Source organism: Syngnathoides biaculeatus, chromosome 1, assembly GCF_019802595.1.
Source record: "Syngnathoides biaculeatus isolate LvHL_M chromosome 1, ASM1980259v1, whole genome shotgun sequence".
Lineage (NCBI taxonomy): Eukaryota > Metazoa > Chordata > Actinopteri > Syngnathiformes > Syngnathidae > Syngnathoides > Syngnathoides biaculeatus.
The window spans coordinates 8,409,274-8,434,361 of NC_084640.1; the positions used below are offsets into that span (position 1 = coordinate 8,409,274).

General features: G+C 43.3%; 2 protein-coding genes across 11 annotated transcripts in view; one reads left to right on the top strand and one right to left on the bottom strand.

Moving 5' to 3' along the window:
* Positions 1 to 2,154: 2,154 nt before the first annotated feature.
* Positions 2,155 to 22,611, top strand: tbc1d5 (TBC1 domain family, member 5). Of its 5 annotated transcripts, none has more exons than XM_061813762.1 (23): positions 2,155 to 2,311; positions 8,946 to 9,023; positions 9,215 to 9,283; positions 10,607 to 10,658; positions 10,812 to 10,920; positions 11,095 to 11,184; positions 11,646 to 11,720; positions 12,192 to 12,259; positions 12,351 to 12,453; positions 13,136 to 13,224; positions 13,505 to 13,555; positions 13,898 to 13,967; positions 14,181 to 14,353; positions 14,431 to 14,573; positions 14,754 to 14,860; positions 15,357 to 15,442; positions 17,425 to 17,732; positions 17,819 to 17,869; positions 18,520 to 18,731; positions 18,810 to 18,909; positions 20,060 to 20,139; positions 20,216 to 20,491; positions 21,248 to 22,611. In XM_061813762.1, the coding sequence occupies exons 3-23, from the start codon at positions 9,223 to 9,225 to the stop codon at positions 21,539 to 21,541; spliced, it is 2,598 nt and encodes an 865-aa protein (XP_061669746.1). In that variant the 5' UTR covers positions 2,155 to 2,311; positions 8,946 to 9,023; positions 9,215 to 9,222; the 3' UTR covers positions 21,542 to 22,611. The 5 variants fall into 5 exon arrangements, with proteins under 5 accessions (XP_061669746.1, XP_061669729.1, XP_061669757.1 ...); XM_061813745.1 differs by having other exon boundaries at positions 9,215 to 9,322; positions 21,248 to 22,609; XM_061813780.1 differs by having other exon boundaries at positions 2,156 to 2,311; positions 9,215 to 9,322; positions 21,201 to 21,387.
* Positions 22,612 to 22,895: 284 nt separating this feature from the next.
* Positions 22,896 to 25,088, bottom strand: part of LOC133497632 (inactive phospholipase C-like protein 2) — a 35,216-nt gene continuing 33,023 nt past the window's right edge. For 3 of the 6 annotated variants that reach the window (XM_061813689.1, XM_061813707.1, XM_061813698.1), the window contains exon 14: positions 22,897 to 25,070. In XM_061813689.1, coding sequence (XP_061669673.1) covers positions 24,903 to 25,070 — 168 coding nt within the window. In that variant the 3' untranslated portion in view covers positions 22,897 to 24,902. Of the gene's footprint in view, positions 25,071 to 25,088 lie in introns of all 6 variants that reach the window. The other 3 variants (XM_061813716.1, XM_061813726.1, XM_061813682.1) reach the window with 2 other exon arrangements.

Consider the following 25,088-nt stretch of genomic DNA (forward strand, 5'->3'; position numbering starts at 1 on the left):
ATCACAGAATTGATCAGACATCACATTTATTCGTGAGTACATGCTGTCCATATTCAGTAAATATTTTGTTGCATGGTTCATCCTTTCTCCCTTCTTCTGTGAGTTTGCCTGCGCGCCCCCGACAGGAAGATTATTGCTCGCGTGCTCGCCGCAAGATTTGAACTCCAACATTGAAGCACAATTTGATTGCTGTAAAATTGCACGGCAGAATGTTTCCATGGTGACGCTTTCGTCGAGGCCGGCCAGGGGTCATTAAAGCCTCATCATCAATAATATTAGCAGTAATAACGATGATAATGGTGCTCGTGAAATGCGGTGTCGGCAAAGGTGATGAGCATAACGCCCCCCCCAACCCTTTTCTTCCAACATTAGCTTTATTGAGTGTTTGTTATAAGCACCTTGAGAAGAAAAGTGTTCCTCAATGCTCGTCTTGCTGCGAAAATTGCTATAATTAAGTCTTCATAAAACTGTCCCGATGAATCCTCGTGTAGTAAACTGGAGGCCCTTATGTCACGTATATATCTCTTTGTCATCTTGCGCAGTGCGAGGCTGTTAAATAAGCAACACTACTGACAAATACATGGACATATTGTGTTTAATACGGCGTGAGCTAATTTTTTTTTTTTTTATCAACACACGTTCGACAATGGCTGTTCTGCAGTGCCGATGGTACTTTTGTCCTAAATCCAAATGTTGTCAGGGGGTGGTGTGCCGAGGGCACATTTTGCCATGCCACTATATATGTGTTCCATATATTCAGTTTTTAATCCCGAAAGTTGCTATTTTGTAGTGTTTGTCCTGGCTGCATTGCTTCCAGTCATGTGTTTGTTCAGTGGTTTTTCTCCAATCAGAATTCACCTCCATGTGTTGCCGCGTCAATCTCATCTGTCAAGGGCCTTCAAAACCAGAAGTGCTACCTAATGTAACTTTAACGTGGCACGGTTGCTCAGCTGGTAAAGCGTTGGCCTCACAGTTCTGAGAACCCGGGTTTGATCCCGGCCCCGCCTGTGTGGAGTTCGCATGTTCTCCCCGTTGGTTTCCTTCGGTTTCCTCTCACATCCCAAAAACATGCAACATTAATTGGACACTCTAAATTCCCCCTAGCTGTGATTGTGAGTGCGGCTTTTTGTCTCTCTGTGCCCTGCGATTGGCTGGCGACCTGTTCAGGGTTTACCCCGCCTCCTGCTCGTTGACAGCTGGGATAGGCTCCAGCACTCCCTGCGACCCTTGTGAGGATATGCGGCAAAGAAAATGGATAGATGGATGTAACTTTAACTCCATCTGATTTCAAACTTAAATTCACCCCACAGGGCCTGGTACTCAGCTCACAATAAGATCAGCATTTTTCCATCCTCATGTTAGCTCGTGAGATCACCACACATTAATACATTTAATAATTTCTGGTAACCTTTTTTTGGCATGCTATGAGACAAATATAATTTCTTATCTGGTTCTCATTACCTATTCCGCACAGCTGCATGCTGTTAGTTTCCATTTTTGTATCGAGGTTATCCATCCATTTTCTTTGTCGCTTATCCTCACGAGGGTTGCGAGGAGTGCTGGACCCTATCCCAGCTGTCAAGGAGCAGGAGACAGGGTACACTCTGAACTGGTTGCCAGCCAATCGCAGGCCACATGGAGACAAAAAGCCGCACTCACAATCCCACCTAGGGGCAATTTAGAGTGTCGAATAAATGTTGCATGTTTTTGGGATGTGAGAGGAAACCGGAGTGCCCGTAGAAAACCCACGCAGGCACGGGGAGAACAAGCCAACTCCACACAGGCGGGTCCAGGATTGAACCAGGGACCTAAGAACTGTGAGGGTACCACTTTACCAGCTGATCCACCGTGCCGCCTACAGAATTTATGCTTTCTATAATTGTGAATCAAATATGGGGACGTGAAGTGATGGTAAATTCCAAAATTAAGGCCCAGGTACCAAATGCACAGCACAGTACTACCCACAATTCAGCAAGGCACATGATATGCCCATTTTCTTTAGGTCCCCCCACCCCTCCGCAAAAAAAACCAAACATAATTCAGTGACTCAGTGATAGTGTAGTAGTAGTAGTAGTAGTAGTAGTAGTAGTAGTAGTATGTGTTGAACTGGCTTTTGCTGTTTACCTGCAGGCCCTTTGTCAGCAAGCTGGTCACATGACTAGTCAGCTGGTCTCCCTGCACATCCTGATTTAGCCGCAACTGTTTACAAAGCTCCATCTCTTCCAAACAGCCGAATTCAGAGGCCGGTGTGAACAGAACCGCGTCAGAGACATGCTTGTGTGGGCAGCAGCCTTCGTCTGTTAACACTTGGGTGAGTATTTGCCGTGCACGCGAGAGTTTGTTGCCACTTGTCGCGTAGCCCGACGGCAGCGCGTTAGCGAGCCGCGTGTGGCGGAAGTAACTACGGGCCGTACTCATAGACGTGCTAACGTCGCACTAGCTTACTATTTTCTTTCATCCTCTGCCGTTTTCAGACAACAGTGGCGTGTATCGGATGCATTTGTCGCGTAAGGTACGCGTATTTTGGCGGCGTGAATTGTTGCTTGTTGTCGGGCGTTTTTATTCTGCTGTCATGTTCGTGCTTGTCATCAATTTTCGCTACGCAGCTAACCTTCAAGTGTATGTCACCGATATATGATAACCACGTTATGTATGGGGAAATGCAATTTTCTATTCGCTTTGCGCCATAGAAAGCGATGAATCTATGCGTTATAGAGAATGCTGAGCATTTAAAATTGTACCTGTCGACATTGGCACTTCAAAAGTTAAGTTAACCCACTGAGGAATAGCTTTCCGTTTAAAATCTGTGCAGGTATGCGACTTTACTGTTTTCCCGACGTTAATTAAGTCAATATTTTACATTAGGAAACTAACTCACGCCAGACCACCACACAAAAGGTCACAAAAAGTGGATAAATTGTTTCGTTGCCATGGTAAGGAAGAGCATTTATTGTTCTGCCTGACACTAGATGGCCAAGGACACACAATTTGTAGTAATGAAATCATTTGTCGGTTTTTGAATTACAAACGAAATGCAAATGTTCTGTTAGTCATCCATCCATCTATTTTCTGGAACCTATCCCAGCTGTCAAGGGGCAGGAGGCGGGGTACACCCTGAACTGGTTGCCAGCCAATCGCAGGGCACACTGAGACAAAACAGTCGCACTCACAATCACACCGAGGGGCAATTAAGAGTGTCCAATTAATGTTGCATGTTTTCGGGTGTGGGAGGAAACTGGAGAAAACCCACGTAGGCACAGGGAGAATATGCAAACTCCACACAGGTGGGGCCGGGATTGAACCCGGGTCCTCAGAACCTTGAGGCCAACACATTAGCAGCTGACCCTCCGTACTGCCTTTTGTTAGTCACAGAAAATTTAATCTAGTTATTGTTGTTGTGCTTTGGACAAAGCGATATATAATCCTTTTTGGGGGTGTAAATTGTGAATTTTTGCTACTTGCACCAGGGCGCTGTCCTTATCCCCCACGAATTGCAGCTAAACACTGTCCAAGCTAGTCACCTCATCTTATTATTATATGTAGTACACACTGTTGCTCCTGTGATTGTTTTATGTATCGTTAACAACAAATTTGATTTGAAATCAGAAGTTAGGTACAATTGTTGCATGCAAATATTTAAATCAACTATTGCTCAATTTATTTTAAGCAAAATGTTTGTGGTGTATGTTAAAAGTAAAAAAAAAAAAAAAAACAATGCAATTTTAGAACAGAAACACAAACCCATGTAAACAAGAAACATGAAGGACAGAAATGTTTTTTTTTTTTTTTTTTTTCAATTGTGGGCCAGATCTGGTCCCCAGGCCTTGAGTTTGATATCTCTGCTTTAGCGTCTCGACTTGTGCAATTGTTGTGGGTGACAATAGTGAGCTTTTGTGTGTCTGACTACTTTGAGCTGCTAGTAAACTGAATGTATTGTATATAAACAAATGAGTTCAGATTTCAAATCGTGACGAGGGCTTTGTTGGACCAATTCATTCCACGACTTGGTTTTCTGAGCACTTAATGCACCACTTCTTAACTTTTCCCTGCACTGCCAGTTGTCAAAATAGAGCAAAACATCTCAAATTAGTTGCCAAATGAGTGATGTATTTTCCTCATTGATTGATTTTTATCTTCCGCCCTATTTGATGGATTCTCTGCTTCTTTAGTCACATATTTTATACTTCAGTCGGTCGAGATTCAGTATGTTTATGATATTTTCCCTGGCTTAAGGTCCTCCACTTGTTCTCTGCGAGCTTGTGGAGCATGTGACCGGCCCAGAGCTCCTGCATGTGTGAGCTCTTAGCTCCGTTTTTGAAAGCGAGGCATGTGAGTTTGTTTAGCTGGGCGTTCTGCCACGTACCGCTCAACTCAATGCTCCTTGCTGAAATTCACAGTGAGAAATGTCCACCTATTTGATAATCAGATAATTTTGATGGTGAGTCTTGTGACAGTACCCCCAAGACCATTCCGGCAACTGATGGGCATCTGCGTAGTTAATTCTACACTCGTCCTCTCGATAGAAATGTGGTTGTCCCTTTGGCAAAACATTCAATAAGAATTAATATGACATTGTTTTCTTGGAAATATAGTCCAAGCGCCTTCGAGGCCCAGAGGGCTCAGGGCACATTTTACAGAACAAGCTTTTCCTTGTGCTTTGTGATTTAATCGGCACTGAACACAGGGTCTTTTTTTGTGGGCTTGTGAAAGAAAAAAAACAAAAAAACAACGCCGCTTGGAAGAAGCGCTGCTTTTTGAAATTGCACTTTACTGAGGTGAAACCCCAGAACCGTCAGCTGATCCGTCCGTTCCCAAATATTCTCATGATGCTGAAGATTGCGATGACGCGGCTGTAATCAAGTGGAAGCACAAGGTTAGTGTTGCAGTGAAGTACGTGGGTATTCATGGCAACTGCAAACTCAGTGGAGGGATATGAAAGTTCGGCGATCATGAAGTCACTGTTATTCGTTTAAAAAAAGCCAAAGAGCTTGTCTTGCCCAGCCAAAGAGGTTTAACACCATGTTTCATGTCGTGGTTTTCTTCTGTGGCAGTGTAGAACCACAATAGGTAATCATGTGCTATTAAAAGTATTTAAAAGGGAAATCCATGCCGTTCCAAACGCTCGATTACATGAAACACCATTTATGCCCAGTGCTGATTTCTCGGATTTATCCTCATGGTGAAGAAATAGCAGTATCGGTTGATCGGGAAGACGGAGGAATACTTCTATACAGATTTTAACCTGTGATTGTAAATGTTGAATATTCGGATGGTTCTTCAGACGGAAATGACGCGGAGTCTGACGAGCGAGCTCCGGCGGCAAAGGCCGTTAGCCGAGCTTCAGCGGTGGCGGAGGCCTTTAACCCCAGATGCCGAAGCTCGGCTAAAGGCCTCCGCCGTCCCCGAAGCTCTGCTAATGACCTCCCCGGACGCTGAAGCTCGGCTAACGGCTTCCCTGGATGCCGAAACTCGGCTAACGGCTTCCCTGGATGCCGAAACTCGGCTAACGGCTTCCCTGGATGCCGAAACTCGGCTAACGGCTTCCCCAGACGTCGAAGCTCGGCTAACGGCTTCCCCGGACGCTGAAGCTCTGCTCGCGGCCCGTGGCCGGAGCTTGCCCATCAGACTCCACGTCATTCTGGTCCGAAGAACCATCCGTAGCCTTTGTTTATGCACTTATGTCGCGCGTAGGCCTCAGAGTACTCACACTCTGCGTCATTCCGCCCGAAGATGCATCCGAATATTCAACATTAATTACCGCCACAGGTTCAAATTTGTATGGAAATATTCCTCCATCTTCCCGATCACTGATACTGTTATTTCTTCATCAGATGAGGATAAATCTGAGGAAGTCAGCGCTTAGAACAATGTAATCAAGCGTTTGGAACGGCACGTAAACACATCACATAGGCCCACGTAGGTCATGTGACTTGCGAAAATGGCACCGCCCCTGAAAATTTGTAGTCGTCGATCAAAATCTTCCCAAAACACTATTAAATGAGAGAGGATTTAACATCACATTGTTGAAATAGACTACATATTACATGACCTATTGGATACATTGTTCATGCAAACCACTGGATTTCCTCTTTAAATACAAAGAGCAAAAAGGTAACTAAAAGATTAGAAATAGGAACAGTTCTCAGGATGATGCAGCGTATTTCTGGATCGCTCCAAGTGACAAGTGCAAAAAAAAAAAATCAAATGCCTCTCAAACAGCGTCAATCAAAACCGATTCATCTAAAAATCTGTTTTTGCAGAAGTCCCTAGGTGCACTGGTTGCACTTGTGCTGATGCTGATCTGCATTATGTAATCAATGCTCTCTCTCATGTCTGCCCTAAGGAAAATGTAACAAGAAAAGAAGATTTGTTCACTGAATCATCTTTGTGTTGCACAGGCTGCCAAAGACACAAGTTCTATTAAGGCTGTATGGGGGTGGGGGCCAGTCATTTCATCAGAGCACAAGTTGAGAATGACTTTTTATTTTTGGAAATATGGGATGAAGCTTTGGGTGTGTGAGGCCTGTTGGGACACGTACGCATCCAAATATCTTTGAAATTTTCGGCAGTACTGCTGAACATATGAAAGGGGCAATGTATAAGAACCACTGCGATTGCACAGTTTCATACTCATGAACATATGGCGGTACCTTGATATGAGGTTTATTCATTCCATAACCAGCCTGAAACACTCTTATTTCAAATTTTCTGTAAACTGCAGTGATCATTATCTTTCTTTGGAGAGGATTAAGAAAATATGCCCAAGTATTTTCATATTGTCTGTCTTCATTTGTTGCTGGAGCGTTTGTGATCTAACATCAGTTTCTTAGCTGATACCAGTTATTAGCAGTGAGGTAGCAGAATTAAAATGTTATGTGATTTGGTTGAATACACAAAATATAATTTTTTTTTATTTTGTGAGTTGGACTCTATCTGCCAAAACTGCTGCCTAGTCCGAAGTAATTTGAGTGGCCTTCACTGCCGCCATTACGAAGCTTAAATCTTAAATTTTTGCTCCTTTTAAAAATATAATATATATATATATATATATATATAAATATATTATATCCAATATATAATAATAAAATAAATTCTTGCTTTTTTGCACAGCAAAAAAAAAAATCATCTGAACGACGACGTGTATCTTAAAAAAACAAACTTGTAAATCAAAGCACCACACTCTTGTTAAATGAATTCCTCCCCCAAAATGGAGCAAAATATCTTTTTAAAGCCAACGTTCTCTGTGACTGGAGAAACACTTTTTTTTTTTTTTACTGTAAATTTGTAGAGCGCATTAATGCACATCAAATTGTGTTTCCCACAGTTTTAAATTAATTGCTTTTTGTAATTTTCAAGGGAGGCGTTTGGATGGTGGTGGCGAACTTTGAGGACTGCATTAGTCTTTGAGGATGCGTCCAAAGGCAGGACAAAGGCACATACATTATGCATATACAGATATTTCTATTTTGATGACGCATGTCGCTTGATTTATGGAGCACTGCTCCATTCGCTTTGTTAATAGGTTTAAGAGATTCCTTTGTTGTCTTATTTTCACAATTAATAAATGGAAAGAGAACATTAGGCTCAGTGGAGGCGCGCTATTCTCTCGGTTCCTGTATTAGGCTAACCATTTTCATAAACGCACGATAATCCCGAGCCGGATAAAGACTGGAGACAGAATTGGTTAGCCTAGATTGCCTTTGTTCTTCGACAAAGTTCTCTGAGCCACTAACATTTTCTTTTGCTCCTTTTTCTCGAGCTTTCGGGATTGGGATTCATCACGTATTTCTTACTTTATCGTTGTGTTTGTCATCAGATACCATGTTGGAAAACAACATGGAGTTGTAATGATGATTGGTTTGAACTTTTTTTTCGGATCATAATCTTATCACGGTGGATCAGCTGGAAAACCGTTGGCTTCACAATTCTGAGGTCCCAGGTGCGATTCCGGGCCCACCTGTGTGGAGTTTGCATGTTCTCCCCGTGGCTGTGTGGGTTTTCTCCAGGCACTCCGGTTGCAACATTAATTGGACACTCTAAATTGCCCCACGGTGTGATTGTGAGTGCAGCCGTTTGTCTCGATCTGCCCTGCGATTGGCCGGCAACCAGTTCAGGGTGTACCCCGCCTCCTGCCGGTTGACAGCTAGGGTCGGCTCGAGGACTCCCCGCGACCCTTGTGAGGATAAGCGGCTAAGAAAATGGATGGATGGATAATCACCCCCATCGTAATGGTAGTGGAAAATAAGAAGACTCTTAACAGTTAACAGCAGTTGAATATATTTGTTGTCGGGCTCCATTTACAGTTTCAAAATGTGATTAAAGACCGTGTGGTTAAAAATAAATTGACAGCCTGATCATGTGTTTACCGCGGTCAGAATTATGGAACGACAGAAATAAAAGTCCGTATTAAGATCTAAAATTAATATTCATTATGACACGAATAAATCTTTGCATAACTGATCCTTGCGCAGACAACACAAGAGAGTTTTGCACCACAAAGTAGTCTTGCCTCCTTATTGTAAACTGATGCACTCTTATGATTTTAAAACGACTATTTTTGACATATCATTGCTTTCCTTAAATGGTGGACTTGTAAAACTTAATGCTGAAGCCATAATTTGAAGGTAAAAGAATGTCATAGTGTTCCTTTTATAAAACATTGTGTATCCATTGTATGATTTGTTGTATGGTACTTTGTAGCAAGACAAAGAAATATAAAAAATATTTGGTTCATGCGTGAATGGAACAGTGAAATAACATGCTTCACTTGATGCCAAATTTGTTGCTTAGCTGCGTAAAAATGTCTAAATGTGGCAGGACGTATTTTTGAAATCCCCTTTCACAAAAGCCACGAGTTCACTATGCTGAGGCTACAGTTTTAGTCATGTTATAGTCTCAATTCCCAAACGTTGTTCCTTTTTGTGTGTCTTCCCTCTCGCTGATAGTGTCATTGCTCTTCCACCCCATGCGGACCCGTCCTCTGCTTCTGAGTCTTGGCTGAGAGGACCTGCGAGGCTGTGATTGTAAGTCGTGCAAACGGGTCGCAGTCTTTGTCTGCGTCCGTGCGCTGAGCGTTCGGATGTCGACGTCACTGAGCAGTGTAGTTTGACGTTTTGAGACATCCCTCTTAATAAAAAAAAAAATAACTAGAAGGGTAATTCAGTATTTTGAATATATTTGCTGTACTGGTATGATTTTTGTGTCTCTGTAACAGATTGGGCCATGCAGCACCCCAACTTCGAGACCCGCCACCCGCTCCAGGCAGACGAGCAGCAGGAAACAGGTTTTGACCCGCTCAACAACATCAACAAGAACCGCAGCAGTAGGTCGTCTCTTGCTTAGATTCACGAGCTCAATCAAAATAAAAGTTACCGTAATTTCTCGAAAATAATATGCAAATTTTTCAAAAAGTTCATAGAGTGCGTTATATTTAGGTATGGATGAAAAATAAAAAATTCAATGACATTGTATCGTTTACACTTACATTTATTTACATTTATCACGGTATTGTGCTCCCCCAACCTGAACTCTATGACCTCCTCGGGGAGCTTGCATTTTACGATCGTTAGCGTAGCATGTTTGTTGCTACTGCACCAAAGATCACAAACGACTGCCCGTGCGTTTGTTTTAACTTAAACCAAGAAAAAATGTTGACTACAATGGCTAGTTGTGCAGCTGCTTTTTAAAGAAATGTGTCATCATTCGTGCTGATGCAGTGTTTCATATTGAATATGTAATATGTGCTATCAAAAATATTAAAATATGCCATGATTGAGCATTTATTTTAGATGGTTGAAGGATTCTCTTCAATTACAGGGACCAGGACAAGCGTGTCCTGTGGCCTGTCCCAAGATTATATTATAGCTACATCAGCATGTGCACAAAGATTATTATTATTATTATTAATGATTGTCGTACAAACCTAACAAAATAAAAAATACAGATAATTCCCAATTTTTTGAGCATATGCGTAGCAGCAAATTTGTAGTGCGCATAGTACATTTGTAGAAGGGTTTTCCTGGGTCAATTTTGGGGGTCCGCATTATACTTCAGGACGCCTTATACTCGAGAAATTACGGTACTTGGGCTCTGTCTTCTTAAATATTTTTCCTTGCTCCCTCAACATTTGAACATAGCACTTTTCCGAGTATAGTCTTAGTCTAATATTTACGCTAACTGACTGTTTTGTCTGAGTCACAAAAGTGAGTTGTTCCATCCACGGAGCGTTCTGGGCGTATGCGTGTACGGCACCGAACGTGATGAATATTCATACTGAGCGGTCCCCGTGGAATGATCCACTCCTGTAATTAATGTTGATAGACAGCTCCCCGACTTGAGCTCCCGTTCACCTGCAGGCCAAATTAGACGTATTACCGGCAATAAAGACAAATAGAAGTACGGCTCTGAATCATCCCCTCACCAGCTACCGACTCATTCAAAGGCCTCCAGCATATCTAGTGGAAATTCAAGTTTCCATTTATGGATCTTTTTTTTTTTTTTTCTGCTGTTTTTCCTATTGCATGAAAAAAAAAAAAAAAGAAAGAAATACAGCTGTTTATTTTTACAACCCTTGACTACCCTCTTGTGGACATGTTTGTCTCGACAGGAGACTCACTTGACAGCAGCACTCACTCACCGTCAACCTTCCTCTCGTACAGGTGAGATTTTGCAGTGTTTACTTGTGTGAGCGAAGCATAAATTCTTGCCCCCCCCCACCTCACCTCTACTACTGCCTCTCAGTTTTTACTGCCGGTTGCCGCTATAGTTGAATAATAAGCGCCGATCCTCATAAATCTCCCTTCCCCGCGCAGGAAAGAATGGGACGACTTGTTTCTCACCAGTAATTACTTGGCCAGGATCCGGCAGGCAGGCGTCAGTGGCAGACTGAGGAGCAGTCGCTTTCGGAGCATATGCTGGAAGGTGACTGCCAAACGGATCGAGCTGTTCTATTAAGTTTGACCACACTGGCGTTGTCAATTTCCTCATTTTCCCAGAAAACTGGTGGCTCTTTCACCAGGTTAACTCTTAAAAAAAGGATCTACATGACTTGAATGAGATCTTATCTTATTGTATGGATGTTCTGGGTCTCTACAGTTGTACCTGGAGGCACTTCCAGAGGACAAGAGTGAGTGGATCAAGAAGACCAAGGAGCTCCGGGGCCAGTATGAAAAGATTAAAGAAACAGTGAGGTTTTTTTTTTTTTTGTTTTTTTTTTTTGCCATTTGCTGGGGTTTTTCCCCATTGGGGAAAAAAAACCATCTAAACATTAAAAAAAAAAAGGATGATTATCTAATTGCAGAAGGATTTTAAAATTGAATGCTGTAGGTAGATAGGTTGAATATAATTATTTCAGATCTGATGAAATTTTTAACAGCCGTGGCATGTTAATGAATTATTTTCTGTAATTAAATAATAAATTGAAAGTATGAATAAGGTAATACAGTAATTACTGAGACTGAAATGAATAAACTATGATACATTTTTATTTGAAAAGCACATTTTCCTCAGTTATGCTTTCTTTGTTATGTTCTTGTCTTTCCGTAGCACGTTTCCCACACGCAAGTAGTGAAGGAAATAAATTGGGGCCAATCGTGTTATTAATGTGAATGCTGATGTGTGATTTGTGTTTGTTTTTATTGCCGCAGCACATCACCAACCCTCGCAAGGCTGCCGGCCAACAGGATTTGGTGGTCAACAACCCGCTGTCCCAGGACGAGGGGGTGACTGAAACACATCATCGCTCTTTCCCATATTTTAGTCTTGCGGCTGATCATGAGCACAAAAATGAATTTTATGCATCTTTGTCACTTGCTTTTTCACATTTGCGCATCAGAATTGACCTTAATACAATATACTCCCTCTAGACTACTTGGCTTGATTACAAACCATTTTAGTGCTTCATTATTGCCTCATTAACAGCATTTAGTAAGTAATTACAAAGCCGGTGGATCAGTGTTTGATTAGGAAATTAATGAGATATTCAAAAAATATCTGGAAACTTACATTAATTTGTGTTTTATCATGATTAACCAAGTCATTCCTTTGGTGTACTATCACTGACACGTTTTTGTGATAAAAGAAAGAACAACAACGTGTGGTACTTCAAACTTCCTCCAAGCATTTCATTTCCTTTGCATTCTGAGTCATATTTGTGTCGTTCTTTTGTTGAAATGTTTCATTTTCCTGCCCAGAGTTTGTGGAACAAGTTTTTCCAGGATAAAGAGCTGAAGGGGATGATCAAACAGGATGTGTTGAGAACGTATGTAATGTTTCAGTTCTGAGTGACCTTTTCAAACATTGTTTTCAGCTTTCTATTTATTTTCATTTATTTATTTATTTTAATGATGAAGGTTTCCCGAGATTCGTTACTTCCAGGATGAGGATGTGCGGACCAAACTGACAGACATTCTCTTCTGCTATGCCAGAGAAAATGAACAGCTGCTTTATAAGCAAGTAAGTTTTGTTTTTGAGTCTTTACTCTTTCTTCTCTTCCTTGATAATCATGCCATGTTTTTGTTGTTCAATGAAAACTAATACACAATAGTATACTATATGTGGAACCTCGAAATTCGCAGTTCTTCTGTAGCAGCTTGTGCTAAATTGCTTTATGTGCAGGTGTGAGTCGCCAACTCTGATTATTATTATTATTATTATTTTTTTTTTTTTTTTGGGACGGTCAATACAGTTACTGTAAGTTTGGGCACGTAACTAGGTACACGGTGGGCCTTATAAAGTACCGATTTTAAAGTAGAGTATAATTTCTATTGCAGCTTCATTGGCATTGGAAACTAGTGAATTGTATTCCCGAAATCTTTCCATGTGTTTCCAGGCAAAAGTAACAAAATGGCTCCAAGATCGAATCATTATCTGTAACGGCAACAGGCGCCAGGAGCAGGCTCGTTGGCTAGCAAAGCATCTTTTTTTTTTTTTTTGCAAAATGGAAGTGACGCGTGGCCGGGCAGCCGCTAACAATATCTAAATTAAACCTGTCATTATGGATTATAAACCTTGTGCATCACTATTAAAGGGCGACTGACCGCAAATGAACCAAGCGTATTTTCTCTCTCGTCTGCCCCCCCCCCCCCCCTTAAAAATCTCCACACACACCCCTGTGTCTCATCCTGTTTGTCCGTAGGGGATGCACGAATTGCTGGCTCCCATCGTCTTTGTGCTTCACTGCGACCATCAAGCCTTCCAACACGCCAGTGAGACGGCGAGCCCCAGGTCAATTCCCATTTCCTCCGAAACAGGCGCTTTCGCCTAATTATCTTTAGAATCTTTATTGTTTGGAGGCAGAAGGTTTTAATTTACACTCTTATTACATGCATACAGCGACTCCGCATATGTACAATTAGAAAAGCATCAGAGTGAGGGTTGGAGTTATGCCCCTGAGTAATTGGGAATTAGGTTTCTTTGCTCAAGAGACTCTCGGCAGCGCTCATTCTGCTTAGGAAGTGTTCGATCCTCATGGGTGACTCATGGTCTCTCTTTCCTCCCCCCACAGCGAGGAGATGAAATGTTTGTTGAATCCGCTGTACCTTGAGCATGATGCCTAGTAAGTATGGAACAATAACTTGATGAACAAGAATATGCCCACGTCGATCTTAATAAATGTCACTACTTATTAAAAATTATGTGAGCATGTTAGTTAAAGAGCCTGCAGCACAGTCAACAAGTTAGTTGGCACTTCTGCCTCACAGTTCTGAGTTTCGGGGTTCAGAAGTGTGCTCCAGACTTCCTGCTGTGAGTTTCCATGCTCTTCCTGAACTTGCGTGGGTTTTCTCTGGGTGCCGCCAGGGTTCCTCCCACATTCCTCAAACGTGCATTTGAAGTTCATTCATAAGACCCCAGTCTTTTGTTTCTTATTATTGATTAGAAGTACTTTTCTTCTTTCTAGTGCACTCTTCTCTCTACTGATGGAAACGGCAGAGCCGTGGTTCTCCTGCTATGAGAGAGAAGTGAGGAGGGTGAGTTTCATCCAAACGTAGTGGACGACCGGTGTCGGACAATTTCTGCTGGTTGTGTGGTCTGCTCAAGCATTAGGATTTAGGAATAAAGAAGTGGTCTATATGAAGCCATTCATCCCAAAATTACTTCAAGATGTCTTACTACTACTACTACTACAGCAACAATGTTTTTCGTGGTATTTCTTAAAGAGTAATATGAATTTGTCCCTCCAGGGTAAAGAAGAGATGCTTACCAGCATCCCTTTTGCTCGGCCCCAGGATGCCGGGCCTTCTGTTGCCATAGTTACCAAAGTCAACCGCATCCAAGATCAGCTGGTGAAGAAGCACGACGTGGAGCTGCACATGCATCTCAACCGGCTGGAAATCGCCCCGCAAATCTACGGGATGTCAGTTCACCCCGTTGCGTTTCGTAAGATGGATGCGCTGCACGAACGCGCTCATTGTGCATTTTTGTGCCCTCCAGCCGCTGGGTGCGTTTGCTGTTCGGCCGCGAATTTCCGCTTCAGGATCTGCTCGTGGTTTGGGACGCTCTATTTGCTGACAGCATCACCCTGGATCTGGTGGATTATGTCTTTGTCGCCATGCTGCTCTACATCCGAGACGCTTGTACGCGCTGTCGAAATCCAGTAAAAGCTAACATGTTGACTGGAAGAATGTGATTCAATTTCAATGTTGATGATCTTCATTGTCTTGTTTGAATAATTTTGTCATTGTGAGAATTATCATTGTAGTTTTGATGCTGATCTGATATTCAATTTTTTGGGGGGTCACACGTGTGTGTTTCAGTGATTGCGAGCAACTTCCAGACTTGCCTCGGCCTCCTGATGCACTACCCTCCCCTGGGGGACATCAACTCCCTGCTGCAGAAAGCTCTCTTTCTCCGGGATCCCAGAGTAAGCAACGCTTCCGCGTGCGCTGATTTCAAATGGATTTTACGTTTCACAGCGATGATGTCGTTTACGCTTGTCACGGAGCTTTACCATGCTGGATTAGGCACTTTCACTCCACTAATTTGTCCCAAATTGAGAGGGAGAGGAGATATTTCTATTTTTGGTTCTATCGTTCAGTTGGAAAAACTTAGTTTGCTGTATATCAGCATTGTCCAATTTGACCGGAGCAAACCTCTTGCTGACCCAGACACAGCAGTTTTTCACACTCCAGTCCACTCCTCTCCTGGGATGAAGATCCCAGACAGCGTTGATCCAAAGTGACAGTGATGTCTTGGGGTGGATGACCACGTCATACCTCATAGACATCAGAGTTACACCTGCGGGTGGGGGGCATCACGCACAGTAATAGAACTGTACGCTAACAGCAAAGCGCTTCAATGCTCAGAAGCGCTCGTGCGTGATTGTAAAAAATGATTGACACTCTCCTTACTTCTCGCAGAACCATCCTCGACCCGTCAACTACCAGTTCCAGCAGAGCCTGGATTACTACAAAACGAGGGGAGCCGACCTGATGAATAAAACACGGTAAAATGAACACTCCGGCACATTGACGACGCTGCGACGTTCTCAGTTTGTCTTTCACAGAACAAACATAATCATCTTGGTCTCCGGAGGTTCGAGTTTAGATTCAATTTTGCTGCAATTGTTTCCGTACAGAATAGAACAATATGAAATAGATGAGTTTTATATCTTTATTGTTCGAATGTTAAGACCTAAAACGGGTGTTTTGGGAGACATTCCAACATTTAATAGAGGATTCCCTTATCACTCATTTCCAAACCAGATGTAAATAGGATACATAAACTTCCGGACTCAAACTGTGCACGTCTGTCTGTGCGGAGCGACGCGAAATCCGTGTGGAGAATGAAATAGGGCGTAGCGAATCCGCGATTATGGGAAGCAAACAAAAAACGCTCACTCGCTCCGCTCACATTCTTTAACGAATGAGTATATAAAGCGGAAATGTTTACTCGCTCTGCTCGCTGACTGGCTGGATACAGAGGAAATTGACCTTTTAAAAATGATTATGGAAGCATTGGGATTAGTTTAATAGTTGACAGCCATTCGATTGTCGTTGGCAGGGCACGGAAGGTTCTGACCTTTACAACTGAGGACACGCACACACAAGCGAAGCCAACACACTTGTTTTTTTATTTATGCTGTGCGGTTGCTTTTCAGAAGGAACTGTGAAAGGCACAACTTTTCTGGACCGACTAATCTTATTATTTGTCACTTGATTTTAGTTTGTCACAAATTTCTCTGAGACAATACAGATATTGACTGGATAAAATTGGTTTCAACACTTGAGTACTGCGGTATGGGGAGAAAGTAACTACAATTTGCAGGCCAGACCAGCAGACCGTTACAAATACTCGGTTTGAATTTATGGGCTCCTACCACTTTGCGTTATCATGCAATTAAATGCAAGTCTTTTCCGGAAGAATTGAAAGGTGATATCGTGAACGTGAAGCGTTGCTCACAAAGCACTTACCGTAATTCCCGGTCTACAGAGCGCACCTGGTTATAAGCCTCACCCAGTACATTTATTAAGGAAATACCACATTGTGCATACATACGCCGCAGCTGTGTAAAAGCTGCAAGTGCCCACATTGAAACACGAGATATTTACAAAGAAAGACGGCGCACACAGAGTTTAACGCTAACGGGGCCGGTTAAAATAAAAAGTAACATACTGCGAAAAATCACAGACACGGCAGTAACGCGCTAACAGGGCCGGACCGGTAAAAGTCACTTCCTCGGCACATATATTCCACCGGTCTCAATCTTACCTTTTCCGCTTGAGTGCCCCCTTGCGGCCGTTAGGAAAAAAAAAATGCACAAATTAGCCGCATCACTGCATAAACCGCAGGGTTGGAAGCGATGAAAAAAGTCACGGTTTATAGGCCGGAAATGACGGTACATGGAGTCCAGTCAAATCACCTGTAACCAGGGCAGTAGTGTTTGATTTAGTTATTAATAAAGCAATTTTAGCTGAGAAATAAAATGTTTCTTTAGTTCCTGACTTCTGAAGATGGAGCATGCAAAAAAAGTATATAATGAGCAACAACAACAACAAAATCCAAGGACTCCTCATAATCCAAACATCAATTAGCCAACTACCATGTGTACTAATAGAATTTTTCAACTTGGGCATGAGAAGGCAGTTTCACCTTGGTGCAAATACTGCGCTCATGCAGTGATGTCAGATTTATGTGATCCGGCACAATTATATCACAGCCTTTAATGGGCCCAAAGCCTATTTAGGGGGTACTAATTGGTTTGTCACGATCGTTTTATTGGTGCACCCATCCCCATATGGACTTCTTAAAAATGATGCAACATAATAATTTTGTCAACAGCTCATCGGAAACCCCAGTTTAACAAACACAGTAAACACATGATTCAGAACTTTTTGTTCTGGCCATTCATTTCTACAAATATTATTGATTTATATAAGATTAATTTTTTTCTAATCTTGCTTTCCCGTCCTCCCCCTGCAACTTAAGTTCAAGCACGAAAGCACCCCCCCTCAACATCAACAAAGTGTCCAGCAGTCTGCTGAACTTCGGCAGGAAGCTCATCGCTCCGGCCATATCGGCAGGCGCCAGCGCCGTGTCGCCCGTCAACAGCGAGGCGCACTCGCCGTCGTCCTATTCGTCCACCTCCCCCACCTCGAGCTCCGGGACCGCCTCGCAGCACCCTCTCGCCGAGCCTCCGACCAGCCAGGCGGCGCCGCCGCAGACCCAGAGCCACGCCCACTTGCAGCACTACCGGATGCTGAAATCCGAGAGCATGCCCGTCTACCTCGGCAAAGGTACGCAGCAGAGCGCAATGGAATCTCCTCCTCGGCGACAACGCCGATTAGCCTGCGCGCACTAGCTTGACTCTGGTGTATGTTAGATGCAGTTTCAGGTGGAACTTCTCAGGTCCCAACGCAGACTGACACTCAAGGTAAAGGAGAACCACTTGGGACCACCGGGTCCCTTTTTTGTGCTTGTGTTTTTTTGCATGCCAAACAGTTTTACTACTTGTCTGACACTTGCATATGCAGCACAGTTCCAGGATCCACAACGGTGCAGTAGCAAACTCAGACCAGCAGAGGGAGCTCACACAAGAGCATTACGTGGGGTGTTGTGGGGAGGGGGGAGAAATGGCCTCTGCAGTCCTCCTTTCTTTGGATGGGTTTATTTACTGTAGTCATCACAGTCGCAAGTCGGAAGCAGACAAGTTCAATTTACATTTAAATGGAGACGTTAATGAGGTGTTTTTCAAGAGGAAACAGCACTGATTGGTCAGTTTCTACATGACATTTAGGGGGGAGGCGGGGGGCTTTGTGTTTCATTGATTTGAGTTCACTGCTTAGGCACTCCAATTAAAGACAGCGGTTTTACGAGACAGCAGTTTTATTGGAAGTATTTTTCACTTAGTAAGGATTATAGTTGTCATTCTGAACGGCCGGTGGTAGTTGCCATCCGCATCATTCATTAGCGCTGCCTTGCATTAAAAAATACACAGTAATATGAAAATAAGACCTACCTGAAATAAGGAGCTTTAGTTTTTTTTCCCCCCCTCTACTCATGGTGGTTCATCTCCTCTCTTAGGCCAAAGCTCCAGGAGGCTCAGCTCCTCTCCGAGCATTGAAAACCTCCCCGCTGGCTCGGGTCGGCCCTCGGCCTCGCCGCCCCCGCCGCTCTCCAGGGGAGGAAGCGATTTGAGCGCCTCCTCGCCGCCCCTCTCGGCCGCCAAGAAAGAGTCGTTTTTCCACATCACCCGCTCGCGTTCCCACAGCAAAACCATGTCCAGGAAGGAGACGGTGAGACACGTTCTCGTTCTCAACACCCGTTGCTGGTCTTCTCATTCTTTTTTTTTTTTTTTTTCTGATTGGTGGCAGGAGGAGGACTTGGAGGCTCAGGTGTCGTTCTTACAGGGACAGATCAATGACCTGGAGGCCATGAGCAAATATTGTGCTAAGATGATGAACAGCCACATCTGTAAGTCCAACAACAGTTTCATTAAGTGCTATCACTTAAGCGGGATACATGCAGACACATTTGAAAATCAAGACTCACCTGTGAGAGGCTATTTCGTTCGCGCCGATCACATGAAGGGCTACATGACCTGTATGCGGCAAACTTCCAAAATAACAAAACCCCTCATACTTTACAAATTTATCAATATAATTTGACTGCTGCATATTAGCTGCTGTGTCTCCATACAGAAGTTTTTCTTTTGAATTTAACATGGCTTGCTATAACGACGATCTCTCGGCATAACTTGGCCACAGGCGATCAGAAATATTGAACAGGTTTTCCTAGGGAAATGCGCTCGTAACACACCGAACGCAACAGGGGTAATCACTTGGGACAATCTTTTAGAGACATTAGAGTGGGGGTGCCCAGACCTTTTTACCCCAAGATCTACTTTTCAAGAATCCAGCCTCTTGCTATCGCCGTGGGGGGGGGGGGGGTGCTTTTTTTTTTTTATTATTAAAGAATGAGCATTAATGAAATAGAGCTGCAGAGATTTTATTGAAGATAATATTTCCGCCTTATTTTTAAAAGATCGTCTTGGAAGGACTTCTTGTCATTAACGATGATGTGACGAACCCGGAAACGATGTTTCGGGGGCACTGTTGAACTATATTGTGTGAAAAGTGACTGCTGTGCGGCCAGTTGCGGTTTTAGTTTGTTCACTTTTCTCATTCTCAGCTTGCTTTTCGGTGGAAGGTCGGTGTCGTATTTTCCCTAAACGGGCCGAAAATGCCGCTCAACATTTGACTCCACTGGCAGATGAGGCACACGCACTTCGAAAATGACATTGTGGAAAAGTATACTCATGTTTAAGATTTCTTAAACAAGAGTTTAAAATAGGGGGGGAACTCACTGACACCATGTTTTCCTCTACTGTCGTCGTTTGCAGATGCGCGATGAGCTAAAGTTAAAAAAAAATAAAAATATATATATATATGGCCGGTCCTTTTTTTTTTTTTTTTTTCTCGACCAAAACTGCCTCACTATCGACTGGTCGATCGCGATCGACACATTGAGCACCCCTGCATTAGAGAATCTTCCCTTTTCTTATGTTGATGGCAAGGAGGGGGAAAATTTGAGCTGATTGTCAGTATGCTTGTGCTCCACTTAGGTAAAATTCAGGAAGTGATTTTGCAAGAACACTTGGAAAAAGAGGATGAGGTGCTTGTTTCACTGGCTGGGCTCAAACAGGTGAGTCGCCAAAGTTTTGAGTATGCACGACACACCTGAGTGACCCCCACTCTTTACCTGGCTTACTTGCGTTCAGATCAAGGACATCCTCAAGGGGGCGCTGCGCTTCAACCAGAGCCAGTTGGAGGCAGAGGAGAACGAGGAGATCAAGATTGCGGACAACCACTACACCTCGGCGGCGGAACCCGCCCTCGGCGGTCCCGGGGCCCACCGCGGCATTCAGCCGGCGCGAGGGGGCGGCGGCGGCAGGCGAAGGCGAGGCCCGGATGGAGACGGGAGCAAGATGGCGGACGACAAGCAGCAGCAGCAGCAGCAGGAGGAGGAGGAGCAGCAGACCGTGACGTTGCACGAGGTTCATTGGCGATGACACAACTGAACGAATGATGTGTGTTGGGATTAAATTCAGACTGGATTAATTTCGATTTGTCTCACTGTTTGAAATTTTCCTCTCATTCCATACGTCTCCAAATAGTGGACTCAGTTCTGTTAGAAGTTCTGTCTCACCTAAATGACCAGATCTATTGAGCCACTAAAACAAATAGTGGCCTATGTCTCATAATGCTCAATGAACGTTGGAAGTTGAGATATTTCGTTACGTTTGGGTCAGCTGGAAAGGAGCCACCCACCCTAAAATGATTTTGTGATTGCCGATAAATGCCACAAGATGACTGCAAAAATGGAAAATGTGCATGGATTTTAGTTTGATCTTTAAATTTGACCCCAAAGCCGACATAACTAACTTTTTTGCCGTCTCTGGTACTGCCTTGTGACTCATTTCATATGCAAGAAATCACAGCGCCTAAGCAAAAACAACCAATCACGGATAGAAGGCGTGGATTTCGAAGCATCAATTTATCACTTTAATCGCGGACAGACCCGTGGCCTTGTGCTGAACTTTCCCCTTGTTGCCAGACTAAAACAACAAGTTTGTGGGAATATAAGACCTCCCGTCCAAATGTAGAACATATTTAATGTTAGATTTTTGCGTAGTTGTAGCGCTTAAAAGACTGACTTGCTGGAGATCTTTTTGTTTGTTTTTGTTTTGTTTTTTGCTTTTTCAGATGACTCAGCTAAAATAAAAAATGGCAGACCATACTTTCCTGTACAGGTGCAGTCTCCCACGGGCTCGGAAGCTAAGAACTGGGACGACTACATCCTCGTGTCCCAGGAAGGGGACCTGCCGGGCGCGGGGGCAGGCGCGGACGGAGGCAGGGCCGGACCGGAGCCCGCCCCTCCCATCAGGCGAGGCCGCGGCTTGGTCCGCATGGAGCCCGAAGGAGCCGCCGGGACCTTCGACGACCCCCTGACGGGAGCCGGCGCCTCGGGCTCCTCCAGCCCCGACGAAGGCTCCACCAACAGCAAGGACTCTGACTTCACCATCGTCAACCCCAGCGATTTTTGAACAAGTAAACCACTCCCCAGGGGATTTTTTTTTTTTTTTTTTTTTTGACAAGCTGCTATCCTTTTAAAAGCTGTGCATGTGGACTGCGACCACAGAGAGGCAGCCTTTCCCGTATTCTCTAAAGTACTGGCCAAGTCCACGTAGAATACAGATAGTACATAGTTTACGATTCCGTGGCCACGCTTGTAACTCGAATCACCCTTATCTCAAATCGCTCTGCATCCAAATGAATGGAAATGGCATTAATCTGTTCCAGTCCCCGAAGAACAGTTATCGGGCCAATGCCGGTGTTAAATCAAGGTATCGGGTACTTGTAAGCCACAAATGCTTCAGGCAAAACAAAACAAAACAAAACTAATAATAATCTAACGTTAAATTGTCCTTGCCAGTGGTTGCCGCTACATTGAAGAACTTTCGTGTGTCACAATGAAAGAAAGTTGTTTGAATTCCTTTGTCATGCTTTATAGACTTTTTGGGGACCTCCTGTTAATTAGAAAAAAAAAAAAGAAAATTGGCACAATACCACAAAACAAACCAGAAAATGCAAGCACAAAGCAACCCCTGATTCCGAGTTAAATTATTTTCTCACACCTCAAATTCAGCTGTAGCCGAACAATGACTGTAAGTAGCTAAGGTGCAATTTACTGTATATAACCGCGCCCTCTGCTCTCGAGTACCGATAAGCCCGATTGTCAGCGTCTTGTCGGTTGCCGTGCGGGTTGTTTTATGTCCGTGTGTCCCGCAGAGGACATTTACGCCTCCGTTAGGAACGAGGGATGACGTCCTCCTCGGCAAGGACGTCACACTCCTCAATCCGCAAACCAGTGCCTCTTAGAACCAAACAAAATCCCACTGCGATTTTATTCCGTTGTTTTTTTTTTTCTTTTCTTTCATCCTCAAAACCATCAGTTTCCAGTGGGTTTATTATAATTATGTAATGTCTTGTTTTTTTTGCTTTCCTTTACTGCTTTCAACGTGAACTTTTAAAAGGAAGCATGTACACGTGAATAAACTTCGTGTTTTCCAAAGGACACCCCAACAGTACACACACAAGCAACTGCACACTCAGCATTAAATCATTACAAATAAAAAGTGACTATACACTTGAGTTAGCCTTTGCTTGGTAAGTCATTTCATTTTAATAATGCAAAGTTTAATATCTGAGATCTTTCTTCAAATCCAACCAGTTCGTTCCACGTACTTTCCACAACTCTGGCCATTCTGTTCCCTAAATTTTGCTCAACGAGCAGAAATTTTAATTGAAAGACAACACGTCCAAGCACTGTTTTTTTTTTTTTTTCATTTTTTATTTTATTTTTTTTAAAAAACAACTTTATTTCCATCTCCACTTGTTCAGAAACGTCTCCGACCGGAGCTGCACAATAACTCCACAGATGGCCCTGGAATGTTTCCAACTTGTTTAAAACATTATTTGACAGCAAAAAAAAAAAAAAGAATGACATCTTATCAAAATACTGTACAATAATTTGCACGCAAATAAAGTCATACATTAAAAGCTATACACACAACACAACAGCAGTGATGGGTCGACGTTAACGAGACAATACCGAGCGGGTTTCGTGGTGACCGGATCAGGAAAACAAGCCTCGTGCTTATCTGGAAAGGGAAAACGTGATGTAACGTCGCGATATAAACAGTGTTGGGACGCTGAATTCTGATATGAATCGCTTCATTGATATACAATAATAAATCAGGGTCGAGCTCTTGACAAGGACTGTTATTTGGACCTCTTTGTGCACAAGGAAACAACCCCCGCTCCACCCCCCAAAAAAACAAAAAAATCCACAAAGTTGATAGCAAAGAATTGTTGTCAGGGGAACTAAGGGGAGGCCAAGTTTTGTGCTAAAGGGGCCACGTTTGATGATTTTTTTTTCTTTCTTTTTTAAACAGGCCGATGGGCATATTTGGAAAAAATATCTACAATTGTTCATTTTAAAAATAAAAAGGATTATTTCTTTTCATTTTAACTTTACTCAACCAGACAATTAGTAAATATACAGTGGTGCCTTGAGATGGCAGTGACCTCGCATGGAAATATGTATTTTTTTGCTTTGACTTACGAGCAAAAGTTTGATATTCAAGCACTTTACAGTGGCAGTGAACCCAACTCACTTCACAACAAGGAGCAGCTGGACAAACAAACATTCCTGCTAGAAAAGGCTTCGAGCTGTTTATTGCCACCCCTAAAACACCAAACTCAAATCTGAACATCAAAGAAATAAAATTCCACCCAAAACAACCACATGACTTTGCCTCAGGAATGACCATTCAGCTTCAAGCTAACAATGCAAAACACTGGAAAAGCATCCATGTTGCGGGGTTATAACCCTTTAAGCAACAGATGTACGAGTACAAAGAGTCAAGCGATACATAAAGGCATAACAGTAGTCACCAGCATACATTTTTCATCCAACTGCAGTTTACTGAGAAGCTGTGACCGGCTCCTTGTATGTCTGTCTGTATTATACTGCCCCCTGGTGGCCACTGCAGCCACACCAGAATCAGCACATCTTCTGAATGAAGCAAAAATGTCCGGTTAAAAACTACTTATAGTCTATTTCATTAGGTTATTTAATTTTATAATCCAATATTATGCAGTGCTAAAGTTTTTTTTCTCCTTTTTGGAAGGCCGGAACAGATGAGTGGTCTTTCCATTCAGTACGGATGATTTGTTACGACTCGTCACAATAGAAATTCAACTCAAGACACCACTCAGTTTTTTTTTTTTTTATTTATGATAATTTTTAATTGGACTATTGACAAATAACCTATATTTAATTAAATAAATACAACAAAAATACATATTTTAACTGATTTTAGGGTTGCAAAAACAAACAGCTGCAACATAAATATGACAGTACTCTTCCATCCATCCAATTTTCTTCGCCGCTTATCCTCACGAGGGTCGCGGGGAGTGCTGGAGCCTATCCCAGCTGTCAACGGGCAGGAGGCGGGGTACATCCTGAATCGGTCGCCAGCCAATCGCCGGGCACATGGAGACAAACAGCTGCACTGACAATGTCACCTAGTGGCAATTTAGATATTTTGCCCACCTTTAGTCCAGCCCAACCCTGACCTTGTCCATCGGGATTGTTTTGTGTGCTCATTCCCCTCACGTAAAATAATCATATTGCACAAAAGAAAAAGGCCAACATTTTGTGTTGTTTTTTTTTTTTTTTTTTTTGCAAACAAATTGTCCAGACCTGAATGTTGCACGATACCAAACACTAAACGGCTTATTCCTTGGCCCTCCCTGGCGAGTGTGTAGTGTCGTGTAGTCGACGGACAAGACCCACGAGGGCAACCGGGTCGAGTCGAGCCGCATCGCCCTAATCGGCCGTCACACGCTCATGGCGGGGTTGTCGTGCTGACTCCTCCGTGACTGCGAGCGACCCCTCGGAACGCCTTGACCTTCCCGAGCGAGGTTGCCCGCCAGGACGGCGTCGCGCACCTGCTTCGCGTTCTCCTGAACTTCGGCCTTGGCGTGCGTGAGCAGATCGGCTTGACCCTGCGAAGGACGCGGTTG

Bases quoted from the DNA above. Each gene is read 5' to 3' on its own strand.
- tbc1d5 (XM_061813745.1), top strand. From the start codon at position 9,223: ATGCAGCACCCCAACTTCGAGACCCGCCACCCGCTCCAGGCAGACGAG. The intron at 14,574-14,753 runs GTACGCGCTGTC...TGTGTGTTTCAG, and splicing joins GCTCTACATCCGAGACGCTT to TGATTGCGAGCAACTTCCAG. The intron at 18,910-20,059 runs GTAAGTCCAACA...TGCTCCACTTAG, and splicing joins GATGATGAACAGCCACATCT to GTAAAATTCAGGAAGTGATT.